Source organism: Epinephelus moara, chromosome 15, assembly GCF_006386435.1.
Source record: "Epinephelus moara isolate mb chromosome 15, YSFRI_EMoa_1.0, whole genome shotgun sequence".
Lineage (NCBI taxonomy): Eukaryota > Metazoa > Chordata > Actinopteri > Perciformes > Serranidae > Epinephelus > Epinephelus moara.
Genome location: NC_065520.1, coordinates 2,959,799 through 2,978,430, shown reverse-complemented (window position 1 = coordinate 2,978,430; position 18,632 = coordinate 2,959,799). Strand labels below are relative to the sequence as shown.

Sequence of the window (18,632 nt, the reverse complement as noted above, 5' to 3'; positions counted from 1 at the left end):
TGGTTTCAGTTGGCGAGCTTTTAGCGCACCTTCGGCAAAGCCTTTTGGCACGAAACTGTCACTGCGCCAAGCTGGATCTGTCGACACCTCCCCCTGCTGCGCCGTCACACCCATCTCAGCGCACCTCGGTCTGCCAAACTACCAAACTGAGCGCGCCTCGGGTTGCGCTGCTCGAAACTAGCTCTGCGTGGGGTTCGCCACCCTGCGCTGCGCCGGGAAACTAGAGCCCTGAATCGCTTATCATATCATATCTTATCTTATAGGCCTAAACTCTGACATTCTCCTATTGTAAAAATATGCAGCCTATTTCAGTGGTGTACAGTTATTACAACAGGCCCCAGTGCACGTTATTATGATGGGCCATGAGGCATGCTAGTTACTTTTTATGCGCTTAAACTAGCTACTGTATAATGTTATTGTCACATGATCAAATAGAGACTTGACATTCAACACCAACATACACATCAGTCAGAAATCATCATTGCATACCAAAGAAAACAAGGAATTATTCATTTAATTGAACATTTTCTTATACTTCATTTATAATCTATGTAGAGTAAGCATATATATTATAAATTGCTACTGGCTATTTGACAATAAAATAAATAAAATAAAAAAAGACAACCCTGATAGAGATGGGTTTAAAGGCATATTTCTATGGTGGCAATCTAAATTACTCACAAGGGCCCGTAGTCTGCCTAACAGTTGCAGGGCCCACTCTATATGGGCCCTCTCACCCCATGGGCCCTAGTGCAACTGCCCTGCCTGCACTGTCTATACTTACACCTCTAGCCTACACATAAAAAAAAGTTTTAACATTTCATCAACTAAAATGTGCGTCACGTTTACAGCCTGGCACCTTTTCCTCTAACTTTTGCTGAACCTTTATAGGTATAGCTGGTCTTTCATCTCCCTAGCTTGGTGTGGCAGGAAAATTGAGATTTTAAAAGCGCGCTGACAGACTTGTTTGCTTTTACTGCCAACGCTACAAAGTTAAAGTACCACATCATCATAATAGCTCCCTGCAGAGTAGCCACCTTGTGGTAAAACACATTAATGAATGAATACTCATTTAGACCTATTACTGATGTTGAGAAGCTTTGGGCTTAATAGGCTGTAACCTTTATTAGGAAGCTCAAATTTAATTTACAGCTCCAGACAGATGATCTTATGGATCAAAAATGGCTTTTTTGATAGGAAAGGTTTCCAATGCCTGGACCAACAGAACTTTTCAGAGTTTACTATGAGATGAAACTAAGACATTCAGCTAATCTTAAGTGCTGTACTGTAGGCAGCTAGACTTAGTTGAGTTTCTTGAAGACGTTTCACCTCTCATCCAAGAGGCTTCTTCAGTTCTGATCTTTCGTACTATATTGCTGTATCATTAGAAGGACATTCTTCCCAAACGTTAAGTAACATATTGGTGAAGATTCTTAGTCATCCAGGTCACGGTAATCTTAAGAGTAGGCAGCTGGGCTTGCTTTAGTTTCCTGAAGGCGTTCTATGTTTCAGTTCTTCAGAACTGAAGAAGAGGTGAAGGTGAGAGGTGAAACATCAAAAAAGAAACTCAAACAAGTCCAGTTGCCTATAGCACTTAAGATCACCCTGACCTGGATGATTGAGACTCTTCACCAACACATTCAGCTAATATTTATATATGGAAAAACTAGAACCAATTACTCTTTTTAGCATTTTTGCTTAAAAATGACTTACACATTAAAAGCCCAAAATTACAGTTGATTACTGTTAATCGACAAGTCAGTTTGCATTTGTATTAATTAGGATCCCCATGATGATTGATGCAGACACATCAGCTACTCTTTCTGTGCTAATACATTAACATGTGAAAATGCAACTAATCACTTCATCTCTTGATACCAGAAACTCCTACCCCTTAATATCCAGTTTTCTTAACATTTCAGTTTTTCTCTTAAGTAGCTTTAAGATTGGGGAAAATCTTCTTTAAATAATCCAAAACTTTGAAATATTTGACAAAAGACAAAGAAAAATGGCAAACCCTCACAATTAAGAAGTTGCAGATAGCGTATTCTTGGCATTCTGGTAGATACATTACTTGATAATCAACTAATTTATCATAAAAATCATTGATTAATTACTTCAGCTCTGTATTTGACCACCATTGGCATGCTTCTTATTACCTTGTAGCGCTTGGAAGACTATATGCCTAATCACAAGCAAACTGGTATTCTCATCAATTAACAAGCTGACAGTTAGCCAATAAACATTCAACATATTTCTATTAAATTCTAGTTTCTTTAAAATTTCTACATAGGGCATTATTGAGAAGCAGCCTGGAAGAGTTGACATGATGTATCTCCTGCTTACAGTCGTGCTTTGGTTGCTGTCTTGACTGATGAAATGAGATTTAGCTCAGTTCTGACCTCTGTGGCCCCTATAAACTACACATCCAATAGGTCGAGTCACATTACTCCCCTCGCGGCCGCTCCTCTGGTTTCTCCCCACACTCTTCCTGCCACCACCCCACTGTCTGAGCTATCCTTTATTGATTTAGTTCAACTGGATCTGATTGATGAACAGTCAGGGAACTATAGCCTATTGCATGACTTTCTTGGAAGATAAGGTTAAAAATATGAGTCTGTAGAGAGCTTGTGTTGTTAATCATTTTTCTTCTATTACATTTTGTTCCAGTCTCCATTTGTTGTAGAGTTAACAGATTTAAATGGATTAAATACAGTATATGTATTGTTTTGGTCAGCTTGTTGTGATGATGTAATGTGATAACAATAAGCTCTTCTCCTCATGTTTGCAGGCTTATACCATTCAAGGACAGTACGCCATCCCACATCCAGATGTGAGTGCTAACCCCACCAGGCAGTCAACACTGCACTCTCCATAATTCTGTCTCGCTGCAGTCGCAGGCTCTTTACTCTCTTTCCGCCCATATTAATATTAATTGCTAATATTAATACAGCTTTTTTTCTGATATGTAATTCCTATATCTTTCTAACTTTTCTGACTCTTGCCTCCCTGCCCTTTGTTTGGCATTAAACCTCATGGAGCTTGGCCTGGTGGCTGGTGGTTCCACTTTATGTCAGCACAAAATAACAATCAACCTGAGATGTAAAACCTGCTTTAAGTAAGTCATCCATCAGAATGTTACAGCCTCATAGAAACGCAGTTGGGACCATATTTTTGAAAGCTTTTTTTGTTCTGACATTCAATACTTAAATGTCAGTTGACAAAAAGCATTAATTCAAAATCAGAAGCAGAAGACAAACCGGAATAAAACAATGACTGATGTAGCTGTAAAAGGCAGCGCTGGTGGCTGATTTCAGATGATGGAGATGCCCTTTAATGTAAGCTTTTAAAACTCCCAGTTCCTGACTCCTTCATAATGTTACTTTCACGAAATTAAAAGACTACATACTTAAAACATTACTGTGATGAATTAGCTTTTAAAAGGAAGCTCAACACATTCTCACTCCAGACTCATCAAATACCGATGCTTGGTCAGTTCCCTCCAGCATCATGTTTTGGATGTTCAGGGACGGCATGTCACTTTAAGTTTATTAAATGCATTGTGTCTTTTTTGTTTATGCAGGAAATTTACAGGTTCTTTCCTTGGGTTTAGGCAACGAAAGTACAAGGTTAGGCATAGTTTGGCTTTAAAAAAAGTATTTTGCTATACTACTGTAATGTAAAGTCGTGTGATATACATCATGGTATGCTACACCAACCCAGTCTCATTCCAAAGTCATCAAATACTGGCGCTCCTCAGTGACCTGCATGTCAGACACAGACGAAAAAGCTGTCCTTTCACATTGGCAAAATACGTGGCCAAGCACTGTTGGTCTGTAACAGTGCCTGACAGTATCAGGTGGAAATGTGGCCGTACAACAATGTAAGTTAAGGCAGCAAAAAAATCACCAACTTTCACCCCTGAGAAAATTCAAAAGCCCACTAGTCTGAAAGAGGTCCCACTGGGTCGAAAGCCCATTGCTCCAACAGCTTGTTATGCCAAAAACAAACACCCTTTTCGCCGAAGTCAGATTTTTTCCAAAACTATACACTCCCTGCAGTTTGTGTCAGCTTCCCAGTGGCGTTTGAGCCAAATATCCCAGGTGTTTTCATAACTGCATTCCTGCTTTTCCAGCAACTTTCATGCCAACAAACGTGGATGCTTTAAGCCAAAACGTGATCTTATCCTAATCATAACCAAGTGGTTTTTGTTCCTAAACCTTACCACACATTCATCATACCATTGTTGACATATGTAACATATCCATGGTTTACAGAAACGTACAATGCAAACATTTTTTTTTCTGGTGACGGGGTTGTCTAACTGAAGGGAATGTGTATTTTTGGAGAAACGGCGATTCAGAGCACTGGGCATTTGTTTTTGGGATAGCGGGCTATGGAAGAAATGGGCTTCGGTCCTATGGGATATTTTTCAGACTAACAGGACTGCAAAATTTTGGGCCTTCGACACAACAGGCAGTCCCACATATATTCAGCTGTCAAGTGCATATTTAAGCTACTTGAACAGTGACAGTTCTGACAGCTCTTGGTGTTAACTGGGGAGGAACCAAAGGTGGACACTATGCTTCCACCGCCTTTCTGATATCAGCGGTAACCTTCGTATGAGAGCAGGGCAGAGCTGTCTGCCATAACAGACCAGAGAGAAGCTCGTATTACAACACACACAGAGGTAGCGTAACTTAATTCTTTGCTCAGGACGCCATTACTCTAGCCTGGTGAAACCATCCTAATCTTGCGAGCTCATATTCTATTTCCCTCCGCAGATCAGTCTGGCCATGCAATCATAAAGGCGCATTCTGGCATCGATTAAAGCATACCGGGCCAATCACAACCGTTTATTACTTTGGGGCGGACACGTCATCAGAATAGGAGGGACAAGGAGCAGAGTGAATGCATTTGGTAAACAACTAACATGGCTACTGATTTTGAAACTGCGATGGTAAATGTGTTGAATGAACTGGAATGTATATTTTCTTTAAAAGCAGAACAAACGACTGCACTGAAAGCTTTTATTGAAAAAAAGGATGTGTTTGCTGTCCTTCCTACGGGGTTTGGTAAAAGTTTAATTTACCAACTGGCTCCGTTGATCGGGAAAAAGATGGGACTCAGTGAAAACCCAGTGGCTATTGTTGTTTCTCCGCTAGTTGCTCTCATGGAGGAGCAGGTCAGGGAAGCGACCAAGCTGGGAATCACAGCCATGCAACTCGGAGTCCACAGTGAGGAGGAAATCTGAAAAGACGGCAACACTCTTTCCCAGACATCATCACAGCTCATCTCCGCTGCAGCTTGCTGGTCTGTTTACAGTGGCGTTGTGCTAGCCTACGTCAGACGTTTCGTTTACTCTGATTGGTTTTCCATCTTTCCAACTGCGTGAAGGGGCACTTTGAGTGACAGCTGTTGATACCGCCCCTCGGGAATAGAGGGAACGTACACTCCGTGTCCAGACCCATTTGTGTTTTGCGAATTGGGTCTGGCAACGCCAGGCTACCATTACCCCACTATATCAATGTTCTGAATGTTGCATAGAGCTCCCTCAAGCAACTCATGCAGCTAATTTTTGAAATCAAGAACCTATTGTCCAAAAATTGAATTGAAAAAATTTAGTGGTGCTAGGTAGTGCAATAGTGCAAATGGATGTACATGTACTGTAACTCCAGTATTAAGGAACTGTGTATGTGTGGATCCAGACTGGATTAAAAGACATACAGTCAGTATTTAAGAGAACAGCAACAAAACATCAACTTTTTTATACCACGGGGAAAAAACAAAGCATTCACCACCATGTTGAAGAGTTATTCTGTGGCTTTCTGCAAATCAAATAAACTTAAAAATCCAGAGGTAAAAGGTATTTTTCAACCTGGACCCTATATTCCTATGTTTTTGTGTCTAAGTGACTGATGGGAACAACATTTTTTTAAGCTGAACCAGTACTGAGTGAGAGCAGAGCATAAACACTCAAGGCATGTGCCATATTGACATTTGGTCATGGACTTTCCACGTCCACATATGATGGGAAAGGTACCCTGGATGCGTTGGTTGTTGATGTTCTGGGACACTGTGTCAAGTTCTGCCTGTTACATGCATTGTCTTCTTTCAAAATACACTTCCGTTTTGACAGGAAATTTACAGTTTGAATACAGTCTCTTTCAAAATAAGCTTTTTTTACTTCAACAACAAAAGCACATGGTTGCGTTTAGGCAACAAAAACACAGTTAGGTTTGGGAACAAAGAACAGGGTTTGGCTTTAGAATCTTATGGGACGCAAACACTGCTCTCTTGGGTGAAAGGCAGTGTTTGTTGGACACATCCACCACCCCGCCCATCCTAGTCTGACTTTTCCTGCCTTAACTTTCGTCCTTGTCCCGCCACATTTCCTCCTGACGCCACCAAGTGCAGTAAACTATTTTGGCAACCGGCCATGTATCATGCCGACTTTTTCGTTGGTTTCTGACACTGCAAGTCACTGCCCAAGCGCTGGATTTCAACAACTTCGGAGTGAGACTGGCCTCTCCAAGGTAACTTTAGTTTCAAGGTCCCTGCATGATAATGTAACAGCACATTGTCAAAACATTGTTGAATGACATTGAGTAACGTTGGCGCTGCTATACTGTCTTGAAACATGCAAGGAATTCACTCAAAAAACTAGTCTGTTGCATCAGAGCATTAATAGCTGTAGGATACTGATATTATATTAAGTTTAATTAATCATATATATCGCAAATGTATCCGTTTCTCATATGTGAGTTTATAAACTGTGCTTTCCCAGCATTCACAGACTGACTTAGCCCTCACCATGCCCCCTAACAATGACCAGACACGGACTGTATCTATGCTTGACTGGTAAAACAACAGTAATTAAAAGGGACGGGGCTTAGCAAACATTCTATTTGCCAGCCTCACTCCATCATCCCAGTCTCAGGCCAAGTCCTCTATGAGCTTCTTTTCTTTCTTTCTTCTCTATCTCAGTCTTTGTCCTTCACCTGTCTGTGTTGTAACTTCTCCTCAGATCCTCTCTCTACTCTTGTAGCATTTCAGACAGACCTCTGTGTGCGCGTGTGTGTGTATCTGTGTGCGTGTGTGTGTGTGTGTGTTTTTTAACGATGACCTCATAGCTCTGCTGTCCTCCTCCTCCCCCCCTCAGCAGTTGAGCAAGCTCCACCAGTTGGCTATGCAGCAAACCCCCTTTACCCCCCTCGGACAGACCACCCCTGCCTTCCCCGGTACGTACCCACCTACACGACGACCCTCTTTACCAAAGCTCCTTCTCTCGTTTTTACCTGTAGAGACAAACACATTCTCTACCTCCTTTTTTCTCTTTCTCTTCCTTTCCTGTCTCTGTCCTGACTCTCTCTTCTTCTCGTCCTTCTCCTCCTAATGGTCTCTGTGGTGCACTGCCATTGACATGGCCTGCTGGTGGTCTGCTCTTGTTGATGTTGAGGTTTCTTTTGTTCTTTGGTTTTCCCTGAATTTTATTTCTTTAATGATACAGTCGCCTCAGAGTGTTTTTCTTTCCCATTCAGAGAGAACAATCCAGCTTGTCAGGTGATATGAGTTTTATGTAGTGTATGTAGGCTCTGCTCATGGTTGAGCCAGACTTTCCAGTGACAAAGAAATGCTACTGGTGAATAGCCAGGACAACCCATCAATGCTGTTCACTCCCCCAATGTGCCAAACTCTATTTTATGTCCTCTTCCTTCCCTCCTCTCTTTCTGTCTGATTCCTGTATTCAGCAGCAGGTCTGGATGCCAGTAACCAGGCCAGTACTCATGAACTCACCATTCCCAATGATGTGAGTATATTTGTCATAACTTTGTCTTATTATGAGTGTTTGTCATTTGTTGAATTAATTGTGACATCCTAAACAAAACTGCAAATAAGACCTTTATCCAAAATGAAAGATCTGTCATCAAAATGTAAATGAGCTTACATTTTTAAATGATAACAGTTTTCATTTTGCCTCCAGCACCACATGTATTTAAAGCTGGAGTGCAGGGATTTTGTCTCCCCCCTCTGGAAGTAGGAGTAATTACACAAACACTTTGAATGCATGCTTTTAATGTCTACCAGTATGGAAGCAAATCGTGACTAACATTTAAATTAAAATGTATTTGCAGAAATTCTTTTTCATTTTAAGAATGTGGCTGCATTATTTGATTCATAAATAAAATTAATCATCAATCATCCTATTTGCATTTTAATTTTCTTCTGAAAGACTGCTCATTCTTTTACTTAATTAAAATGAAAAAGAAAAAGACATTTGAGATTTAATTTTCAAAATATGCCCCAGCAAATAGATACCAAAATTCAATTTGAAATGTAAAATTTGAAAATTAAAATGCATTTGCAGAAATGCTTTTTCATTTTAAGAATGTGGCTGCATTATTTCATTCATAAATAAAGTTAATAATCAATCAACCTATTTGCATTTGGATTTTCTTCTTCAAGACTGCAGATTTTATGCCATAATCAAAAAGAAAACAAAGAGGACATTGCTATTTCGTTTTTGTGGTCTGCCCTGCAAAATAGTGCCCGTAATTCGAAAATGATTTGGCAATCTGAGCGGCGCAGGAGAGTGAAATCAGTAGCCGGGTGAAACACGTTGCAACATGTGGTTAATGTCAAACAGTTGCGGTCAGGTTTCGTACGTGGTCAGAAAAAATAATCACGTTTTGGGTTGAAGTAAGTTTGTAACCTGTTGTTACTTAGGTAATGTTACGTCTTGTTTGGTTTGACCCATCCACCGTCCCACCCTATGATGACTTTCAGGCTCTGTACACTAAGTCAGTTGCTCTCAAGGTCAAGTAGTGCCGCGGATGAGGGGGTCTGCCCATTATTCCAACAGCCCATTGGTCCGACATCCCATTGTTCCGACCATATTAAACCCATTGTTCCGAAGTCCCGTTGTTCCGAAATCATCATGATGCCCTGTGGTTAAGGTCTGGTTAGGTTTAGGCACAAAAACCACTTGGTTAGGGTTAGGAAAAGATCATGGTGTGGGTTAAAATAAGTACGGTTCATAACATAATGTTATGTCACGTGTTACATGTCATGTGACATACGTTACTAGTGCAGCATGCTACACATACTAGCACATTACATTGTTATTAAAATAAAGCCACTGACATTTGGTTTCACACAGGAAACAAGCAGCCAGCTCCTGGGTGAAAGTCCAGTGTTTATTTGACTCTCCTGACTTTCTCGCTCTTTATACCACAGTAGTTTCTGGCAGTGACAAAAATTGCCACCTCCTGGTGTATATCATACTGTCCTCAAGAGCATCTCAGTGTGTAGGTGACTGATGGCAACATCCACTGACAAAGCAGCGGTATTTGGCGAGTTTGATTGTAGCCGGTCCAGTGCATATCATAACCCCATGACAGGTGCCTCTGTACATAGGTACCTGACGCTGAAATCACTGACAAAGCAGTGGTATTTGATGAGTTGGGAGTGTGAACAGGCTGGTATTTGACAACCTGGGAATGAGAATGGGCTGGCCATTCTTCTCGCTGCTGCTCTGTTGCCATGGTCCCTTCCCTTTTCCTTTCCCCTTTAGCTCTGGCTGGTTGACATTAATCGTATATTTCCAAAGCACCAGTGTGGGAAAGTTGCTACAGACACCACTACCCTGGTATACTGACGAATACAGAGAGCTTTCCCTGGTGGCCATAGACTTAATCAGCATTGTGTTAACTTGTTTAGTGAAGGCTTGAATATAATTGCTGTTCATTTATATGTAAAATGCATGCTCTCCACCTTTAAAGACAACATTGTCCACACTATTGCATAAAACTGTAACACTTATTCAGCAGTTTTGATAATTTGTGGCCACTTTGTGCCAGTTTGTCTCAACTACTGCCAATATGCTGAACCTTAAAGTAGAACATCTTTATTTAAATATCATGGCAGCAAACTTTTCAGAAAATCCATAAAGGTCAATGTGACACTATGATCATATCCACTGACTCCTTCCTGAATATTTAAGATTTTACAGAGAGATTAGGATGATGAATTCTTAATTGTTTGGCTGAATTATAAATTAATTTCCCAAAATAGCTGCATGAAAGAGAAACACTGGTCAGGGGCTAACTGCTATCCAAGCACAAATTCACAAATGTTGTTGGACCACAACGTCAAAAATGCTGGTTTATTATCTTTAAACCTGGCTTCCTCTTGAAGCCTCCAGTGACATAATCTGACAGCAGATCAGCTACAACTATTGAGAGCTCCTTTTCCACAGCAGAGATATAGTACAGCCGAAGGCAGTCAGCTTTGTAAAGTGAATGTCCTTAATGGAAAAGACTTGCTGGACCAAAAGAAGAAAAGTTACAGTGGAAAGGCGGACAATGCCTGGCCCGTACACTTGTGCATCTTATCGAGTCCATCCGAATATTTCATAAGATAAAAATGTGTGAATCTTCCATGTGTTCTGGCCATCCTAAGACCAGTCCCCATTTTCTTCCCAGCTAATAGGCTGCATAATCGGACGCCAGGGAACCAAAATCAACGAGATTCGTCAGATGTCTGGGGCACAGATCAAAATTGCTAATGCCATGGAAGGGTCATCGGAGCGCCAGATCACCATCACAGGGACCCCCGCCAACATCAGCCTGGCCCAGTACCTCATCAATGCAAGGTCAGAGTCAATAGCTCTCATACAAACCATGGACAATGTCCAGAGAATCAGTTCAGGACATTGTCAGCGGAGTGGTTGGATTCAGAGGTCTGGAACAAGATCTCACCTTCTGGAAATATTCTGTTTGGTTTGGGTGAGAGGTAGCTCCTTGGCAGAGCATGCAGTACTGTGGTCAACTAGACGGTTTGTAATTTGATCAAAAATAACAAAATAACAGTCTTTTGTCGTTCCTTGAATTTGTCTGATGATTTCGGTTCTGGCCCTTACTGACAGAAGTTCTAAAATCTTGCCATCTCTCAACTTCGACATTTTCATTGTCATCTTTGCGTAAATGACCCATCTTCTTTACCCTTGGATGTTTGTTTTCTACTGTTTTTGTGCAAGCCACATGATAGAAACTTCATCAACAAGCCCACCCACTTGCTGTGAATTCTTCAGACAATTACCTACTCAATCATACATTGGCTCAATTGAACAATACACAAACTTTTCACGAGGGAGCCGGTAAGGTAAAGTCCATGAAATGTCCGATCCAACTAATTTGTTTATGCTCTCACATACAGCTCCTCTGGGTAATGTCTATAATTCAAGGTTTGTGGTGCATGTGTGAAATGGGCTAGTTGCTGCTAAAGCGGTCTGATGTGAAGTGATCACATGGAATCATCAGTGGTAGTAGCCTTCTTGTACAGATGTAGGAAAATTACTAATTTCTTACTTTCCAATTACCCTCCCTCAGGTTTAGAGACGTGGCGGCCATGTGGAATGACCCATCTTCCATGACCACATCCTGAGATCCCTGACTGACTCCTCCGTTTGGCCCTTTCCAATGACTGACTACCGCAGACAATCCTGATGAAGCCCTTCGGACTCTGGCTCTGGCTCTCCGAAAACCCTGACCGCCTTCCCGCTCTGATTCAAAGTTGTTTATACATCAGGGAGGGTTGGGCGCTCATTTTGATTTCAGAGAGCCAAATTAAATTAACAAAAAAGAAAAAAAAAAGAAATACAAAAAAGAAATTCTCTGTTGATTAGGTTTTTTAGAGAACTGTTGAAGCATGTTGAATGTTTACTAGGAACAACTTGTGTTAATCTTTCTCTTCTTTTTCTCTCTATCTATTGCTTTCTCTTTCTCTCTGTCAGTGCTGCGTCATAGAACATAATTTAAAAGTATACACTTGTAAAAAAATTGAGAATTTTTGTAGAACATAGTTATCTGCATATTACAGCTGCGCAGTGATGCTATCGGCAGAGTGTGTGGTGGGATGTAGCCAAATTATCAAATTTTGATAATATATTTCAAAAACAAAAAAAAATTGGACTGTTCTGCTTTTGTCCTAATTTGCATCTTTGTCTACTTACAAATCCAATTTCTACCCATGACTCTTTGCTGCATCACATGACCCTTTTAAGCCAATGGTATCACTCCTAGAGCCTCCCTTCTCATGTTAATTTCCTATATTTACATTATTGCTTATATTGCATGTGTTCAATGTCGTATCGTTGTGTATTTGAGTAAACCTGTTCAGTGTAGGTGTTCCTTCAAATGTTATAATTATATCTTTGTGCTTCCTTTCTTTTCCGCAAACTTTTTCAGCATTTTTGGCCATTCACGTCTAGTCCTACTCCCTGCCCAAATGAAAAACTTTCCAACATAGCCTCCTTCTATCAACACCAATTATTAGTATATAGATGCATGAATGGGAATTAGTGAAAAATCAGTGGCTAAAACACTAACTGAAAATTTAAATGATTGTTTACTTATTATTATACTGTATTTGTTTTGTACAAGGACTATTGTGATTTAGCACATTAGTCGACTACGCAGCGCTCATGCAATAGACTATTCAACACTTTACTCTGGACTGCCTCTGATGTGGGAGGAATTAGTTGGACTTAAAAGCCAAGTGTTGCGTCCAAACCTTTCGGCTTCCTTCCCTTGTCTCAGATAAATTACGGGTCCCTGTGAAAGCTTTTAAAAGAGAGCGAAAAACAAGGGAAAGAAGCCGACTCTTCGTGGCAAAGAGGCCTAAACGTTTGGACGAAGCCGAATGGTATTTTTTGGGCCAAGGAATGTTCAGGGGTTCATTGGGGGGAACCCACGGGGCCTGGGCGGACGTGACCACTCAGTCTCTTTTTCAAGATTGTTCATCTTGTCTTTTTGTTGTCATACGGTTGATTTGACGCTTTAGGTTTGAATGTCTTTTTATTGTCAGCAACTTAATTGTTTTTATTTGAAAAAGGACAGGTTGGATGACAATTAGTACTGCTTCACTGGTTTTCAGTAAAACCAGCATGTATTTATTTATGATGTGGTGATGCACATAAGACTTTTTGTTTGTCGATCATGAAACTTAAGCTAAGTTAGTTTTGTTGTATTGTATTTAATTTGAGAGGGAGGTGTGGATGATATTTGGTATGGTTCAGTATTTCAACCATCCCTTGCGTGTTCGACTCATGAAGATGCTCTAAATACTATTGGGACAGCTTGAGTCATCTCATTTCCGAACAGCTGAGCTCAATTCAGTTTTGACATAATACAAACAGCTGTTGAATGTTATTGTCGAATCACATGATCTACTGTCCAACACAGCAGCATTCTGCATTTTCAGTGTCTCAATTTCTTCATACATACCACTACTCTTGTTTTATTTTACAATAGCTTATGCTGAGCTTTAAGGAAAAGTTTGACATTTTGTGAAATATGCTTGTTCGCGTTCTTATCAAGAGTTAGATGAGAAGATTGATATACCTATGTCTGTATGCTAAATATGATCTGCTTAGCTTAGCTTAGCTTAGCTTAGCATAAAGGCTGGAAACAGAAGGGAGCATCTACCTGGCTCTGCAAAGCTAAATAAATGACTTTACCAGCAGCTAAAGCTTACTAAGTAGCATGTTAAATCTAGTGTGTTTAATCACAAGAGTCAGAGTAACAGTTTCCCCTTGTTGCAGGCTTCGTGCCAAGCTAAGTTAAGCTAACCGTTCCCTGGATGTAGCTTCATATTTAGCAGGGAGCTAACTCTCTGCAAGAAAGCAAATTCAACTCTCAGAGTGCTTGAAATATTATGAAATAAATTAAATTCATGATGTCAAAGACCTATTAACCTCAACCTATTAACCGCCCCAGGGGAGCACGTCAGGCTTTAAAGCCAGTTTTCGTGGTGGCAAAATAGTGTAATAACAACTGCCAAGTCTGTCATATGATGCTCTGCAGTCAAAAAAGACTGTTTTCCATTGACTTGCATGGCAAAAGACACATTTGTAAATTAGTGGATACATTTTTTGAGCGTCACAACCCCCACAAAGTGTCTCGGATCAGCCATTTGGTCCATTAATATTGCAAAATCTAAAAGGGCTGCAAGATTAAACAATTTTATCCCCATTCAAGGTACCAGAGCTTTAAACTTAAAGTTAGCCATTTGGCCGGTGGCAGTTAGCTGCTTGGCAGCACTAGACTAGACTGGACTAGTTGCTGCTGTAAGTCTCCACTGTGCTTGCTGTATGAACCAGACTGCGGAAGTAGTACCGATCATCCCTAGATCGTCTGGGTAATTTTATAAGTGGCAGCTCAACCATTTTGGCTTCATTCACAACTTTCATAAGAATGAATGAGGCCCTGCATTCAATGCTGTATCCAGTTCTCTTCATACATCCATGGTATTAGGCTATTTCTATATCCGGACCAGTTGCCCAGCAACCATCAGAGACTCCAGTAAGATAATAGTCCTGACCATGAAACAGTCTGGTACATAACTGCCCATAAACAACACGATTGTTAATAACTGAGTTTTAGAAGTTCTGATAGGTGTATTTTGTTACCTTTCGATAGAGCCTGGCCAGCTGTTTACCTCTGTTTCCAGTCTTAAGGCTAAGCTAAGCTAACCAGCTGCTAGCAGTAATTTCATATTCGGCATACAGACATGACAGTGGTATTGTATATATCTAACTCTTGGCAGGAAAGTAAATGAACATATTTGCTTAAGTGTTGAACTTTTTCTGTAACTTTGGGTCTTAAGCGCTTTGATGACATAAATGTGATTATGTAAATGGACAAATGCTGTATCACTATACTGAACCATGCATAGTCAATGATTATTCTGCAATAATTCTTACATTTTGATGTGAACTCAAGTAGTAGTGCTAGCATTGAAATTATGAATTTGTGTTTCTTTTTATTTTGAGTTGTCATAGCTTGTACTTTAATGGGAATGTTTGTCAAATGAACTAAATGAAATTATGTTTTTGGGGGGCAAACGCTTTTTAGAACAGTTGGCTAATACCTAAGAGGGCATTCTTTCCCAACAGTATTGTACGAGTAAAGAACATCCTCAAGGGTATTATGGCTTTTATACAACTGTTATCAATGCATGTGTACCATTGAAATGTTTGCTTCAAATTAGTACACATATGTAAGAAATAAAAACAGAAAAACGATGATTGCTAATGCTTATTAGCACGGTTGGCACGTGCATTTGACAAAGATCTTGTGTTATTTGAATTTGATCGCTATGGCAGTGTGATTTCAATAACATCAATATTCATGTGTTACTCAGTGTTTGGAAACTGTATTTACATTTGTGTATATGCCTGAGTATACTACGACTTTCAAACAAACTGCAACTAATGCAATAATAGGGTGCAATGTGCAATTATTTATTCAGTTATTATTAGCTTAGATACAGGAGAGCTGTGTAGCTTGTTTAAAAATGCTTTTTTTAATTTTAACCACATTTCATGTGGCAGCAACAACAGGAAAAGAAGAATGACTAGACATGTTTTTTTCAGCTTTTGTTTTGTGTATTGCAGTTGGAGGAAAAAAAAGTGATAGAACTTTGTAACTATTTTTGATTGATTTATTTGCTATGTGCAGATCTATATTAGTTGTGAGTAATTACATAGGTTTTAATTTCAAAGTGTTGGTAAGTATAAAAACAAATAAAGTTTCATTTTTTCTTTCTGTGACTTGTTTTACTCTGGCTTCTCTTTGCTGCCTCTTCAGGAAAACGAATGACTTTAGATCATTTCGACACGATCCCTGTGCACACATTAAGGCCTGATGACCCATGAGCTGACACTGGCTTATGCCGAGCAAAAGTCCCCCTGGGGAGATTTTGATAGTTATTGAATACGGCTAATTATTGCATGGCAATGTGATTATGGTAATGAGATGATGAGGTTTAAATGGGAATCTCATCTATCCTTTAAAAAAAAAAGAAAAAAGATAGCCACGCAATTTTACTGAAACAAACATTAAAATCAGGTAAAAAGGGCAATGAAATATTACCAGTGATACAATTTAGAGATACTTATCGTTTAGAGAATTGGTTGTCAAAGTAGGGTTCCTTGTGGTCTTTAAATTAGGAATAACTATAATTTCTTATAATTATAATCATTATCTCTAATTTAATTTTAATTTGTGCTAATTAGAGAATGACTAAGGATGACTATTCCAATCATAGGTTGCTCTGTCGCCACTTTATTTCATTCGCTACAGTACAGACAGTTGGATGATTCAATAATAAATCAATGACAAAATAAATCCTCTCATATGAAGATCCCTTGGGATGAAATATTATCAAACAGGAGGCTATTTGCAATTAAAAAATGATCATTTATGCTGGGTTGCTTGACTTTGCCCCACCTTGCGCATGCAGCCACTGATTCATTGATTTCCACCTGTCTGAGTTGACATGAGAGCAGAAAGAAAAGAGAGAGGAGTTTAGCATTTTGTCCACTTGCCTTCGTTTAGGTTTGAGAGCTGGCTTTCACAGGTCCCTCTCGAGGATAGCTAAATGCTGTTTCTTCTTTTTGACAATAACGAGTGACACAGTTGAGAGGGGTGCCATATCTGTGTATTGCAGCTGTCTGTTTACGCACAGTGGAGGCATAGCAGCTTGCTCGAGTCTGACTTAGTCAGGGGGCAGCATGCTGCGTCCCTCTAGGAGGTAGTTGCTGGCTGAAACCCAACCAGGTGTGGGGGCAGCTTACGACGTTCCTCAGGGGTTTAATTGCCTGCTCGAAACCCGACAGAGTCGGGGGGCAGACGTCCACCAGCTCCTTCTCAGAGCCTGCAGCCAGCTAAGCATCCTAAGTTGGCGGGTCCGGTAGTGTGGGATGGGGGCCCATCAGGGTGCTCCCCCACCTCCATTATTACCGTTTCAGTTGGGGGTGAGCGGACTGTGTCACATAGGAACTTCCCTGCTCCTGGGCCCTCTGCTGGGTTGGATAGGAACCCCAAGGAGATAGACATTCTTGGCCATGGGCCCTAAGAGAATGATGAGTTCACCTCAGAGGAGCAGCAGGTTCTTTCTAAAAGCGCATGACTAGCAGTCACCTCTCCTTCCAGGAAATTATTGGCCGGGCTGCTTTGGCTCTGGGTCTTGACCTGCCAGCTGGTCAGGGCCCCACCCCTTCCTGTTTCGATGATGAAACAGGGGGGCGACCCACACTGTTTCTTGTGCCTCGCCTTTCTGATTTCGAGGAGGTGGTCAGGAGTCGGTTTACAACATCGACGGCAGTGTATGGCTGCGGTTGACAATCGAGGGAGGATAGGCTTTGGGCCATTGCCCCCCACGAGTCAGGCTTTGGTTGCCTTGGTGGCTCTGTCAAAGTCCCTCCTGGGCAAGGCGAACTGCCCAAGTAGAAACTGCAAGGTAATAGATGGCTTGTTTGGAAAAATGCATGGAGCCATGACAGTCCAGACACAGCTGGCAAACACGGGTGCCATACTGTCCCTGTACCAGCGCCATCTGGTTGGCCAGCTAGAGGAGGGGTGTAGTACGGATCTAATAGCTGAACTACAATGTGTCTCGTCACTTCTCCCAAAGTTAACAAGAGAGCAGAGTGAAGCAGCTGACAGTGCTATGGCAAGTTTTTGGGAGGCAAGGCGCCATCTCTGGCTGTCACAGTCCATGCTGCAGCCAGAGGATAGGGCATGTCTGCTCAAACTGCCTGTTGAGCTATCTGCCTTGTTTGGGCCTGATGCATCCATGATGATTCAGCAGGGACAGGAAGCCCGTTGCTGTGCTGAGGAGGTGTCAGGCACCTTGAAGCAAGGTCAGGGCTGGCAGAGGCCTCAGCAGCCCAAGCCTGCTTGGGGGCAGGAAGATCTACAGGGCCTGCTGGACACAGCATGGTGAGGCAAGTTTAAATGACGTGACGTAAATGAATGAGTCCTGACGTGACATCACCCCCAGCCTTCCCTTGCCCTTAGACGCCATGGGAGGCTCTGGGGGCAGACCCCTGGGTTGTTTCAACAATGACCCAGGGGTATTGTTTACAGTTCTGAAGTGCTCCATCTCTGATGAGGGTGGCTGCTTTTTCCATTATTGCAGACCACTAGCACAGGGAGGTCCTGCGCTTGGAAATCTTCACTCTCATGGTGAAGTCAGCCATCAGGGAAGTGAAGGAAGAAGATCAGCAGGCAGGATTTTATTTAATTTATTTTATTCTATTTTCTTGTTCTGAAGTGGGATGGGACACTCAGGCCTGTCTTAGACCTCAGGGGGCTGAACAAGTTCCTCAGGCCCCTGAAATGCAAAATGTCCAGGGTCAAGCAGGCTGTCCGGGTAGGCGAAGGGGTTGCAACCGTCAACCTCAAGGACGCCTATTTTCAAATCCCAATCTGGGAGGGGCACAGGAGGTTTCTCAGGTTTTTCAGCTTCAAGGGAAAAACCTTTGAATTTTGTGTCCTCCCCTTCGGCGTCTCACTGGCACCCCGCACCTTCATCAGGTGCATGGATGCAGTCTTGGGGCCTCTGCAGCAGCAGGGTCTCAGGATACTGAACTATTTAGATGACAGGCTAATATATGCACCGACAGAGGAGCTGTGCCACCATCATGTGTCTTTGCTACTGGATCACATTCAGGGTCTGGGGCTGCGCATCAACGAGAAAAAGTGCAGTCTCAGGCCTGCACAGGCCAACAAGTTTCTAGGCATGTGGCTGGATGCCAGAGCTGGGTTGGTGATGCTGCACAGAGA

General features: G+C 41.5%; 1 protein-coding gene across 14 annotated transcripts in view; it reads left to right on the top strand.

Annotated features, from left to right (window-relative positions):
- The window catches only part of LOC126401869 (poly(rC)-binding protein 3-like), a 39,261-nt gene extending 23,650 nt beyond the window's left edge, over window positions 1-15,611 (top strand). For 5 of the 14 annotated variants that reach the window (XM_050063397.1, XM_050063405.1, XM_050063402.1 and 2 more), the window contains 5 exons: window positions 2,792-2,833; window positions 7,163-7,241; window positions 7,752-7,810; window positions 10,485-10,654; window positions 11,391-15,611. In XM_050063397.1, coding sequence (XP_049919354.1) covers window positions 2,792-2,833; window positions 7,163-7,241; window positions 7,752-7,810; window positions 10,485-10,654; window positions 11,391-11,445 — 405 coding nt within the window. In that variant the 3' untranslated portion in view covers window positions 11,446-15,611. Of the gene's footprint in view, window positions 1-2,791; window positions 2,834-7,162; window positions 7,242-7,751; window positions 7,811-10,484; window positions 10,655-11,390 lie in introns of those variants that run through there. The other 9 variants (XM_050063406.1, XM_050063403.1, XM_050063399.1 and 6 more) reach the window with 6 other exon arrangements.
- The last annotated feature ends 3,021 nt before the right edge of the window (window positions 15,612-18,632 follow it).